This window comes from Heptranchias perlo, chromosome 10 (assembly GCF_035084215.1).
Source record: "Heptranchias perlo isolate sHepPer1 chromosome 10, sHepPer1.hap1, whole genome shotgun sequence".
Taxonomy (NCBI): Eukaryota; Metazoa; Chordata; class Chondrichthyes; order Hexanchiformes; family Hexanchidae; genus Heptranchias; species Heptranchias perlo.
The window spans coordinates 23,819,716-23,833,123 of NC_090334.1; the positions used below are offsets into that span (position 1 = coordinate 23,819,716).

At 39.0% G+C, this 13,408-nt stretch overlaps 1 protein-coding gene across 2 annotated transcripts in view; it reads left to right on the forward strand.

Annotated features, from left to right (window-relative positions):
• Window positions 1-13,408, forward strand: part of LOC137326344 (gephyrin) — a 491,797-nt gene that overhangs the window by 273,148 nt on the left and 205,241 nt on the right. The window contains exons 5-9 of one of the 2 annotated variants that reach the window (XM_067991340.1): window positions 5,457-5,551; window positions 6,815-6,881; window positions 7,607-7,879; window positions 7,980-8,135; window positions 9,961-10,113. In XM_067991340.1, coding sequence (XP_067847441.1) covers window positions 5,457-5,551; window positions 6,815-6,881; window positions 7,607-7,879; window positions 7,980-8,135; window positions 9,961-10,113 — 744 coding nt within the window. The remainder of the gene's footprint in view (window positions 1-5,456; window positions 5,552-6,814; window positions 6,882-7,606; window positions 7,880-7,979; window positions 8,136-9,960; window positions 10,114-13,408) is intronic. The other variant, XM_067991341.1, reaches the window with a different exon arrangement.

Genomic DNA, 13,408 nt, shown 5'->3' on the forward strand with positions numbered 1-13,408 from the left:
ACTTCATATTACTCCAAACCAACATTATCCTCCTTGGTATTCTGTGCATTGTTCCCTGTGACACTTGTCCTTAGCTCTTCATGAACAGTAAACCTAATTGTCTTATCCCATATTTCCAGTGACCATTTTGCTGAGCTCACTCCCCAGTGTTAAATATTTCTGATCTCCTTCCTGGCTGCCTTATCTCTTCCACATCTCTCACTCCTGACCCTGTCAATGGATCGCCAACCATGGGCCCATTCTGTACCATTCTCCAGAATGTCGTCTTTCTTGCAAACAAGGCCATGGCCCTCCATTGACCTCTTTGCCCTTACAGAAACCTGGCTCATGAACAGTAATTCCTTTCTCCCCTACTGAAGTTACCCACCAGCTAGACATTTCAAGACATGCCCTGTCCAAACAGGCACTATTGAAGTGTGGCTCTCATTGTCAAGTTCTACCTCCATGACTGCTCTTCCACCTTTTCCTCCTTTTGTGCACCTCATCCTTTTTCATCCCTCCCATCTTTCATTTTAAGGCTTACTGACCTCCAAAACCCCACAGCAACTTTTTCACTGAGATCTTGCCCCTGATCCTCCGCACCGAGTGGCAACTCATCCGTAGAAATTTCTACCTGCACCTAAATTCCTCTTGCCCCTTCTTCTCTGACCTCTACCCTCCTGTCCTCACTCAATCCTTCTCTTTACAGAAACTCCCCACTCACTGTCACGGCCACCCCTCGACCTCACCATCTCCTATGGCATTGTGACCTGCAAGGTTCTGATTACTGATCTACATCTTTAAGAACATTCACATCTCCCTGCCTACCTACAACCTCATACCCTCACCCCCTGAACCCGGAAAAAAAGCTGCCTCAGCACCCACTCAAACCCCCAACTGCCTCTCAACTGGCTCTTCACTCATTGCTTCTTTGCTCGATATCCTTATACTCAACAAATCATTCACCACCTTCCACCCCATCCGATAAATGGAACTGTTCCTACAGTTGCATCGTAAAGTTTGAAAGCCACAGATTTGTGCATGTGTAGTGCACAGCTGGTCTTCGTATCACTGTCGGAACTGGCTCGACCATGTCAAATATTATTGTATCTCCCTGTCCAAGGCCGAATCCTTCTAGTACTTCAAGATTATCCTGGAGGGTAAGGGCAATCCACTTCTCCTTGTTCAACCTCATTGAGTAACCGCAGAGGGGGTAGCAATCAGTAGCAGGATGCAGAGCTCATTACATGAACTGAATAGATGGTTTTAGTCTTCCCAATGTTCAGTTGGAGGAAATTCTGGCTCATCCACAACTTAATGTCACACAAGCAGATTAGAAATTGAAGGATTGTGGTGGAGAAGTGAATGTGCAGGGGTGGAAGAAAAAACAGTTACGTTAAGATGAACTGGCTGCATTGAGCAGATAGGAATAGAACCGTACAAGGGCAGTCCATTTTGGGTGAAGGAGGATGGCATGGTTAACCTTTCCACCATCTACAAGGCACAAGTCAGGAGTGTGATGGAATACTCTCCACTTGCTTGGATGAGTGCAGCTCCAACATCACTCAAGAAACCCGACACCATCCAGGACAAAGCAGCCCGCTTGATTGGCACCCCATCCACCACCCTAAACATTCACTCCCTTCACCACCGGCGCACTGTGGCTGCAGTGTGTACCATCCACAGGATGCACTGCAGCAACTCGCCAAGGCTTCTTCAACAGCACCTCCCAAATCCGCGACCTCTACCACCTAGAAGGACAAGAGCAGCAGGTACATGGGAACAACACCACCTGCACGTTCCCCTCCAAGTCACACACCAACCCGACTTGGAAATATATCGCCATTCCTTCATCGTCGCTGGGTCAAAATCCTGGAACTCCCTTCCTAACAGCACTGTGGGAGAACCTTCACCACGCGGACTGCAGCGGTTCAATAAGGCAGCTCACCACCACCTTCTCGAGCAATTAGGGATGGGCAATAAATGCCGGCCTCGCCAGCGACGCCCACATCTCATGAACGAATTTTTAAAAAACCATGGCAAACCCTGTTTTGACATAAAGGAAGACATGGAAGGATAGTGCTCCCACTCATGAGCATAGGGACTATGAAAGATAGTTGAGTGGTCAGAAATTTGGAAGTAATCAAGGAAGCATGAGGTGGGAAATGTGGCAGAATGGATAGAGAGTTAGTTGACAGACAGGAAACAAAGAAGATTAGGAGACACTGAAGAAACGTGGCATATGATTTAATTATGGAATTGACAAAAAGGTTAAATTGAAAGTTTTCTACACTGTACATTTCAAATGTTCTTTTCAAAAATATTGAGTAAATTTGAGAGATTTTTTTATGGTAAAGTCTGCAACTTTATAACTCTGCCGAATCTGAAGTGCAGTTTGTGTGTTTTTCAGAAGACATTGTTAACCCTTTTTGCTTCCTGTGGGCTACTTTGCTTTTTTTTAACTTTTATTTTCTCATGCACAATTCTCTGCCAGTACCCTTCCTGAACCAGCCAGAAAATGTGCAAAAGAGCACCAAAGTTTAAATCAGCTATCTAAATTTTTTAAAGTATTACCTCCCTTATCTCTCTTTGATACCTCTTCTGGCCTGCCAGAGATTTGGAACTCACCAGGTACAAAGTAACTGGGGAGAACAGACATATTACCACTGCATGGGTCAAGACGTTAGCACATTGCTCATTTACCGGGCTGCATATAGTTTGTAATTTTTGTAGAAGCTAGTTTTGTGTGATACAGATCATGAATAGGATTATAAAAACAAAGGGGAAATCTGATCTCTGTGAATTAGTCTCTTGAACACCAGGACAAATTTGCACTTTTTTTTATGAACGCCTTTAAATAAGTTGTCAAGTTCACACTGTGTACGAACTGCAAAAACAGCCAAACTTACTAATTTCGTTCCTCTCAAATGAACTAGACAACCAACACAGTTACAAAACAAGGAAGAGAGCATCTTGCCCTGTATTTGCAAACAAAGGTTCAGCTTTTACAGGTACAATTTACACATACTTCTTAAAAAAAAAGTGGAGTTTTTTTACAAAATCGTAAAAATAGCAAAATTCCTTTCAGCGCATCAGATCACTCCTGTTTTCACAATCCATTTTGCAAAAGGCTCTTTTCTTTCATTCCTCCAAGGGCATTGCATTTGTTTCCTTTCGAGTCTAAAGAATATGCTTGAAATTATTAATAAAAGCACAATATTCTATATAGTGGTGTTTTGACTTTTGAGTGTAGTCTCTTTAAATCTGATTTTTTTTTCTTTGAAGCTGCCTTTGAGTGACATTCAGCTTGAGGGCTAAAACGGGCTTTGACATTATAGTTCATTTTAATTTTTAATCTTTTGAAGAATCGCACCCTTGTCTGCAACCTGGAGCCTGCAACCTATTTCTGGACCTCCTTTTGTGATGGTGGACATGTGCATGCTGTAGAATGAGTACTCTATTATAAAGTTTACAAATCCAAGATTAATTTCTAAACCATGTCATGGCAAAGTAAATGCACCTTAAAATATGTTGGATGTCAATCGCTTCAAACCACAATAAGCATCCATTTTATGATCTGACTGTATATTTTGACTCTGTTTTTGTTTCATAGAATTTTACAGCACAGAAACAGGCCATTCGGCCCAACAGGTCTTGCCAGTGTTTATGCTCCACACGAGCCTCCATCCACCTTACTTCATCTCAGCCTATCAACATATGCTTCTATTCCTTTCTCCTTCATGTACTTATCTAGCTTCCCCTTTAATGCATCTATGCTCAACCACTCCTTGTGGTAGTGAGTTCCACATTCTCACTACTCTCTGAGTAAAGAAGTTTCTCCTGAATTCCTTTTTGGATTCATTAGTGACTATCTTATATTCATGGCCTCTAGTTTTGTACTTCCCCGCAAGGGAAAACATCTTCTCTATGTCTACGTCTCTTAAGTTTCAGTGTAAAAAAGTGTTATGACTGCAGATCAACTCCTCTGCAAGGAAGTATTTCTACTCCACAGTTTAGTTTTGAGGGTTCCATTCAAAACTGTATATCTGTTTGTGAATTTCTGTGTCCTTTTAAAAGCAATTTTTTCTGTTAATAGTTAACTGCCACTTCCAGCTAATAAAATGTATTGGCCCCTGTTCCTACAGATATATGTTATGATATCCGTATCTCGATGCTGAAAACTTTTTTCCTCCATTATTGTAAACATTATTTATTTTTTTTGCGTGCATGTATGAAGTTTTTGGGCTCACCAAGGTGCTAGATGTTGGTGGTTTCCATTTTGGGCACCCAGTGATAGCAACCCTGTTCATGTAGAGCATGGTTAGATGAAGAATAATGTTCACTGTATTCTGCCTCAACCCAGATATCAGAAGAGCATCTTGCTGCAGCCACGTGACATATTTCTGCTTCATGCACCACCATGAATTCCAGATTAGAGCAGTTTTGAGTTGTGTGCCTAATTGTGCACCCACTATTTAATACTCACTAAATTGCTAGGGCAGGGACCCATCAGTCTGACCTGGATTTAAACCCAGAGTTGAACTAGAGTTGGAAGGTTGCTGTCTAAGCCACTACACCAGCTAGTCCCCAATGATGTACTCCTTTGATGTTTTTAGTGTTGTACAAACAAGGGAGATAAACAAAGTCAGAAAATGCTGGAAACACTCAGCCCCGAACTTGTATGGGCTCTTTGGCTCTACTTGCTTTTTTTGTACATCTTTCTGACTCTCAACATCTGCCATTACTTACATATCTAGAGAGAACAGACAAGTTGATGTTTCAAGTGTGCACCCTTTGTCAAAACATTATTACCGATGAACAGAATTTAACAAGGAGAAGAACGGGGCGGGGAGGGGATTTCTGGACAATTAAAATCTCAACCTGATACCAATTTTAGATGTTTAAATTTTAAAAAATTATTTTCATCGTAATTCTAGGCCACAAAAGAGGTGATAGAAAGGAAGGCTCCTGGGATGGCTCTGGCTATGTTGATGGGTTTGTTGATTAGCACTCTTCTGGGCATGCTGTCTTCCCCTTGTTCTGTTGCTTCTTAAATTCTTATCATCGACAACATCTTTCTGCTTTGACTTGTCTGTTCTCCCCACAGATGCTGCCTGACTTGCTGTGTGTTTCCACCATTTTCTATTTTTGTTTCAGATTTTCCGCATCTGCAGTATTTTGCTTTTTTGAGATAAGCAAATTTTTCACTTTGCATAATAGATAACATTTTACTCTAAGCAGTATACTTATTGTATGATATTTGCCAGATTGTTCTTTGGCATTTGTTTTTCTTTTGTTAAATATAATATTCTAGTACTGCAGCCTTCCTGTCTGAACTTAATTAGTTGTTCCTAAGGTTTGCTATGCACAAAATCTAGTTACAGGATATTGAGGAGGATTCTGTACAATGAAAATCTCAATTTGAAATCAATTTTAAATGTTTAAATTTTTAAAATTTGCGTTTATTCTAATTCTAGGCCACGAAAGAGGTGATAGAAAGAGAGGCTCCTGGGATGGCTCTGGCTATGTTAATGGGTTCATTGAATGTCACTCCTCTGGGGATGCTGTCCCGGTAAGCAATGGTTATTTCTGATGTGTATATCTCTAAAATGGCATTCAGGAGGGTAAACAAATGTAAATAACAGCAGTATATCACACAGCATTTTTGGAAACATGAACTTGACATTTTTGATCTTTTGTGACTTTGTACACCCACAGTAACAGCATAGTAAAAATGTTTGTATAAAAGACTGAGAGAGGGTTAGAGAATCCTTCACATAAAACTTTAGACGTTATGGACCCAGGTTTGTATGGAGTCTCTCTGCCCTTTCCTAACAAAACAAATGAAGAAACACGGACCCTTTCCTCTGATAAATTTCATTGAGCAGCTGAAGTGCGACAATTAGTTGATGCTTAAAGGCCCAGCTTTTTGGTTGGGAGTCATAAGTATTAACCACGTCGTCGCAAACTCAGAAATTAGTTAACTTCATTCAGTGTTTCCATGACAATGTATTTACTTTTTCCTTTGCTTGCTATCTTTTCACCATACCCATCACTTGCTTAAGAGGACAGTCACAGGACCAACCCCCCCCCCCCCCCCCGCCCCCCGAACTTCCATCTGCTGTTCTCTGAAAGTGGCTGCTTGGAGGTATGTGAGAGCGCAGCTAGTCTGATAATTCCTCTGAGCTGCCCCCTTCTTTCCAAGTGCCTGCTGCCAATCATGGCACCTTCCAACCACAGCGCCGTTGAGGCTGCATTATGTGTGAAGAATTGCTGAGGAACCCATGTCCCCTTGTTCAGTGCTGCATTGCATTGGGGCATCAACATTTCGTGCCACTCTTCACATTCAGAAAAGGTCAAATAACTACTGTAGAAAAGTGTTTAATTTTCCTGCACTTCCTTTGTGTAACCAACACCACTAAAACAGATTATCTATTCATTATCACATTGCTGTTTGTGGGACCTTGCTGTGCGCAAATCGGTTGCTTCATTTCCTACATTACAGCAGTGACTACACTTCAAAAGTACTTCACTGGCTGGAAAGCACTTTGGGATGTCCTGAGGTCATGAAAAGCGCCATAGAATTACAAGTCTTTCTTTCTTTCTTCCTTCAATTTCTTTATTAGTTATAACAACAACATACATTTGTATAGCACCTTTAACATAAAGAATACCCTACGATACTTCACAAATAGATGCTAAAGGAGAGGTCAAGTTTATTTTTGGGGGAGCCAATGAGGCAGAACACCTGTTTTCATGTTTTTTCAAGATAATGTCGCTGTATGTTATATATAAAATGTGCCTCTGCTTATACTTATTATATTTCTATTGTCAGACCTGTATGCGGAATAAGGGGCAAAACTCTGATTATTAATCTGCCTGGTAGCAAGAAAGGTTCACAGGTAGGAACCACCGTTACTTTCATTGTTTCTGTGCTGGAGATTGTGGCCCTGTTTATATAGAACACACAATTGTTGTGAGCGTGATTAATTGACTCAGCTTCATTCTCCCTTATCCCATCATCCGTTCTGACTACTTTCCCTTCCCAAGTAAAATGCAATGTGTTACATGTATATAGCCCAGTTGTATCTACACATAACGTTTGCTGCTTCATTAAATGTCTCTGTTGCTATGTCAAGATGAGCCCAAAAGTCTTCTTTCCTTGCACCACATTGTCCAGACCAGAATTGAGACATGGTATCAAAAGGTTTTTATGGAACGATTTCCATTGTTTATTGGTGCCCAGCAAAAAGCATTGAGTATTTAAACTATAAAAACTATTGCCCTATTATCCATAGCGCTGCAGAATATCCTTTAACAAACAGCGATCATTAAGTTAGCAGTGTTACTGCCATCAATGAACAGAAAACCCCTGAAATAGTTCCTGCGTTTACAGCATTACAAATGTTACAGAGCCAATTTTTGTACTCCTTTAAGTCATTGCTTCTTATGACATCATCATATATACAGAGGATGGTAATGTCCCTTATTTGGAGTGGTTTCTTCGTTTTTATTAATTTCTTAAATTGGGTTGATGCAACAATAAACCCTATTAGCAAAATGACATCGTAACTGACAGCTTTATATTTCTTAGAAGTTTATAATCTGACTCTTAAATTATGTGCAGGAATGCTTCCAGTTTATACTACCTGCCCTACCTCATGCTATCGACTTGTTGCGGGATGCAATTGTGAAAGTAAAAGAAGTTCATGATGAGCTGGAGGACCTTCCATCACCTCCACCACCATTGTCTCCTCCCCCCACCACCAGCCCACACAAACAGACAGAAGATAAAGGTGTTCAATGTGAAGAAGAGGAGGAAGAGAAGAAAGACAGTGGAGTGGCTTCAACTGAAGAGAGTTCGTCCTCGCACATTACTGCAGCAGCCATAGCAGCCAAGGTAAGAAGCTGCCCATTGAATAGGGCTATTCATACATGTAGAACCAAACCTACCTATTTCATTGTTACCCATCAAATCATTTTTGCTTGTTTTTCTCCAGTTGCCTGTGTTTTCCTGTCATAGTGCTGATAGTTGTGTTGTACATCAGAGCTTCCAACTTGTACACAGTCCCGCTCCTGTCATGGCTAAAGGTGGTAAACCTGTCCCTGGTCTCATTGGTCATCACTCTCATACTGCCATCAGTGCAGGAGAGCCGGTAAGAGACAGCGAAGAGGCATTAAAAGTAAACACCTAGCACTACATTGTGCTACTGTGAGGAAATGAACCACTTGCACTGATTTTATTGTTTCAATTAGATTTTAGCCATTTAGGTTATCCTTTTCAACATATTCATCCTGTTAAATTGTCACCAAATTATGTATCTTCATAATTGATTGTTTTTTCATTGTTCTCATTGACTTCATGTGACTCACTCAGTAATCTTTTTTTCATTTGTTGTCACTGAGCAATAGACATAAAAATGTCCTTGTACATAAAACGTGCACTTTTTTCACTGTTTGACTAAATGCCTTCCCTTTAGGACAGCCTGCGGGGTTAAATATTGAACGCTAGTTATGTTAAAGTAGATTGAGGTGGATGGTAGCAAAACAGAATTAGCCTTAAGAGGAAATCCAGTGACTACAAGCAACTTATAAGTGCTGTAATAGTTTGTTACAGACAGAACCCGTTAATGTAAAGGTTGTTTGCAAATATAAGACAAAATATTGTTTTTGAATTATAATAGTTATAAATGCACCTGGTAGAAATTGCAAACGGTTGTAGAATTAAAAAAAAACTTTTGATGAGATAAAAACTGCAGGATGCATGGGAGTTTGGCCTGTGTCAGTATGTACTTTGCCCAGCGGTTATATAGGTCTTGAGTTTTCTTTCCGTTTCCTTTTAAAATTGCCTTTAGAGAATTTGGTTCACAATTATGAAGGACAAATAAAAAACCTGACCGACTGATTCTCAAAAACATTTAGTTTCTGTAGATTTGCTTCGAAAACTGCAATGTAACTTTTAAAGACAGTAAACAACGTGGCAGCTCCCTCTTCAAAAATGGGCTTGCTTAATCAACTTGGTTTAAAGAAACATAAACAAAATAATGTAAAGAAAATCTGGAATAGATCAGAGGATATTTTTGTAGTGCTGATTCTTGCTGGTTTTACATCTAGCCCATCTAGACCAACTGAAGTGAGCCCCACCAATCGCAGTTTTCTTTTAATATCTATATCATTACTGCATTGATCGTCGTCACAGACATTTGTAAATTTTTCAATCAAACTTCTAGTGGATACCTAATTTTCAAAAAAAAATCTTTTAAAATTCCAGTTTGCATGTTTATTTTGCCTTTTTAATTTATATGAAAGATATTTAATCAGTGGATCCCAATTCAAAAATGGTGCACACCACTCTACAAAACTGACGTTTGGAAAACCATACTTTGCAGAAGTGATCGCTGCTGCCATATTAGTGCAAGTGATCAATTTCCAGAAGTGTAATGATATAAATGAAATGTTTGGTACAATTTATCAAGTTTAATGAATACGTTTCATGATTGATGTTATATACAAAATGATTGAGCTTGTTGTCCATTTACAATGTTGCAGCAATAGAATGATAACATGTATTAACTAAGAAATATCCTAATCTGTATGTACCATAGTACTAGAATTTATCAGTATGATGGTTATTCATGTTAGAAGAATTGTAATTTACCAGGATTGCTCAGATTTGAAAATAAATGTATTGCCTTTTAATGGCTTTTATTGCTTTCATTCTTGTCAATTTGACAGGTTAAGAATTGGGCAAGAGAGCTATAATCGTAACAAAAAGTATTTTGTTTGAAAAATAGAGAATGAGAAATTAATAAAGTTATTATTACAGTTTTAGTTTAAAATTTGCCATTTGTAGCTCTGTATATGAAAGTGAAGTGAAATACCATCTAAAAAATGTGAAAGTCCACTTTCAGTTTTCTAGTGTGCAAATATAAAGATTGATTGAGCAGTAAATGAATAGTTGTTGTAATTTATTATCTTCAGCATTTGTTATACTTTCAGATCCCAGACTCCATCATTTCTCGTGGAGTTCAAGTGCTTCCACGAGACAATGCATCGCTGAGCACAACTCCGTCTGAATCACCGCGAGCTCAAGCTACATCACGCCTGTCCACAGCTTCCTGCCCCACACCAAAAGTAAGTCATTGCCAGGAGCACCCTGTAGGGACCTTGCATTTAGTTGTGTAATTGATGATTGATCATTTGTTCCTCAAACAAAACAGTGGTTGAGGATTGCCTTGAAAGCAGGAATACAATGCTTTGTAACTAAATTACAATGACTTTAATAAAAACACAAAATCCAGTTTATCCTAATTCAGTACCCTCGTAAGGGTACAGAAAGTCATCTAGAAAAAGGCAAATTGCAGCCTAGATTTGTTTTAATTAAGGGAAACCACTTGGTACTTGAAAATGTCCATTACTTTTATGTTTAATGTTCTGGTGGACAGCAGTGACAATCTTATGTTTTTTTTAACTGATTTAATGTACACTTAGCTGTATTTTTAATATTATACAGTTTGATATCCAGGTAATGAGTACAGTGCTGGTAAATCAATGCTCCTGGATTCCAGTAGATCAAGTTTTGAACTAATGTTTTGAGATTATACAAAATTTATTCCCATCTAATTTCCCAGGTGCTGTGTTGTACTACTGTTTCAGCCAGTTTATCTTATAACTTATAACTTGATAAAATTGTAGTATTCAAGGAAATAATTTACAAAAATAACTCTAAAACCTTAGCTGCTGGAGCTGAAAGAAACGGACAAAGTGTGGTGCAGATGCCTGTAGAGTTCAAATCTGCAGTTTCTGGATTTATTAATGAAGAGATCTGAGAAATCCATACCTTGCCAGAACAGTTCTGATGGGAACATTAGTGTGAACCAATTTGGCCTGCTGTAGCTCAGTTCAAATCTTGAGGGCAGGGGGAATGCTGGGTTTGCAGATTTGAACTCTGTTCTTGTATTCTGTTTTCTTGCTTTAGTTCTAAAACATATTCACTCATTTACAGTCAAGTGTTCTAACAGTCAAAGACCTATTCTGATAGCAGAGGTTTTCCATGTATTTCTACTGTTCATTTGACTAACATACTATTATCACAAAGGTCTTTTGCTTAATTGTGCACTTAGGTATTTTTTCTTTTGGACAATATATACAGATGCTGGACTCACATTCATATTTCATAAGGAAAGTTGTGATTTTTTTTTAATACTCAGCCCCTTGCTTTCTATTACATGTTCCACTTTTGTGGGAGGACTTGTGAAAGAAAAAATATTAAACATCTAAGAATGGTTTCTTCACTTGAACTGCATTGAGAATCTTGCTTCACAATTCACTGTTTTGAATGTAGATGAGTTAACCTCGATAGGTCACCTTTTGGATTATAGGTCTGTTTTCCAGTTAACAAACAGCTCGCACAAATGTTCCCTTTCTCCCCTCCCCCCAAATCCCAAAATTATAACAGGTTAACCAGAATCAGATACTGGTTACTTGAGGGAGCCTTGTGGTGCCTTTGTGAACTTCTCCAAAATCTTCAAGGATCATCACACCTCAGCCATCTTAGCTCTATTGTGTAAATGTGTAACACTCGAAGGTTGAGAGGCTAGTCTCCATGTCATTGAGCGTCTTCAAAAGTTATGTTGATCATCTTAATTGCAACATTCTGGTTGACCAAGGATACCATTAGCAGTTGACTCAATTGGCTGGATCAGTGTCACCCAAATATCTAACTGCAGATTAATTCTGTCCACTGTATACATTTAAATCTGTGACAGAGATATGCAGAGAGATACTTACTGTTGACTCATTGAGTCATCTTCTAATTATTCACCTTGGGCAATAAAGATATCTCAATATTCTGTGGTAGTTTTACAAAATAACACTTCCATTGTTTTAATTTCAATGTTTTGACTTTCAATTTGCAATAGTCTCAGTAACGAACTCCCTTGTTTTCAAATTTTACGTGAAGCATCACCTCTTCCAACAGCATAGCTCATTGTTGTAGTTTATTTATTGTGTCGCACTTGTATTTTTAGTTACAGTGAAGAAGGATTAATATGTGTGGCACAATTCTGCAGGCGAATGCACTAACATTAATCTGAGCTCACAGGAGCTCTCAGTAACATTTTATTAAATGTGCCACCCTTCTCCTAGTTACAAATAGATGCTGCAGTGTGGCTGATCATGTGCAAACATGAAATGTGGTTCATTGAACATTGATCCAAGAGGAATTTAAACTCTCATTTGTGGCACAATGTGACAATTGAGGTTATGAAAAACACTTTTTACCCCGGATGGGTAAGGAATAAGCGACAATGTTTGCTGATTGCTTTTATTCAGATTTGTAGTAAATCCAGTCTTTAAATCATACTTGAAGATAGGTCACTCTAAAATTATTGTTACCAATTCAATAAATCCCCATCAGTCACATCATTGTGCAAGTGACTCAGCTGCGTTTTGAAAATACAAAAATGCGTGCATCAAGATGCGGATTATACATTGGATTTTACTGTAACTCTTGTCTATGTCCTAACTTCACAAAAAATGATATTGTTGCCGCTATTAGGTAAAGTTGCTGGTAAACCTTGCTGATGTAAAGGCGCCAGTGTGAATCCTTCCATATAGCTCAGGAAGGACCGAATCAAATATTAAAGCAGCTTACAACCATCATTGCGAGTGCCTCTAGCTTATGTTGTTCCTATTTTGCATCATGATCTCTTCGCTTGCACAGAGTCAAATCTAGTGAGGAAAGCTTCCCTTCTGTGAATGAAGCATAAACTGAAGCAGATATAATTGCAAATCCCCAAGAGGGCGGCATCACTTATCACCCAGCTTATCAGGGCTAGAATTTGGTTGTTTTCAAGAGTTCTCCAAATGCAAATACATGTGTTGCAGCCAGTTATTTCAATATGTCAGTAACATTCCACCATGGTGACAACAGTTAGTTATTAATTGATTACATACTGTGATCTCTCTTTCTTTTTGACTAAAATGTAAATCAAAAAGAAGCCGATGACAAGACATAAAGCAGAGGTTCAATATATTTTTGTTCGGCAAGGGTATTAAGGGTTACAGAACCAAGGCGGGTAGATGGAGTTAAAATACAGATCAGCCATGATCTAATTGAATGGCTGAGCAGGCTCGAGGGGCTGAATGGCCTACTGCTGTTCCTCTGCTCCTTTGCAGCCTGTATATCAGACATGCTAATTATTGTATAGTTTGGTGAAAGTTTTGTTCACGAGGGCAGTTTTAGGACTGAAAAGAGATTATTATAATATTGTGACTTGCGGAGGCCTCAAACCCGCTGCCATAATTTTGTCTCTAAATTGCACAAAGTGCACTTGTTTTACATTGTAGAACGCACTTCACAATCTATACAAGGGAGCAGAATAATTCAGAGCAGTGATGTCCATAAGATCATATGAGATCGGAGCAG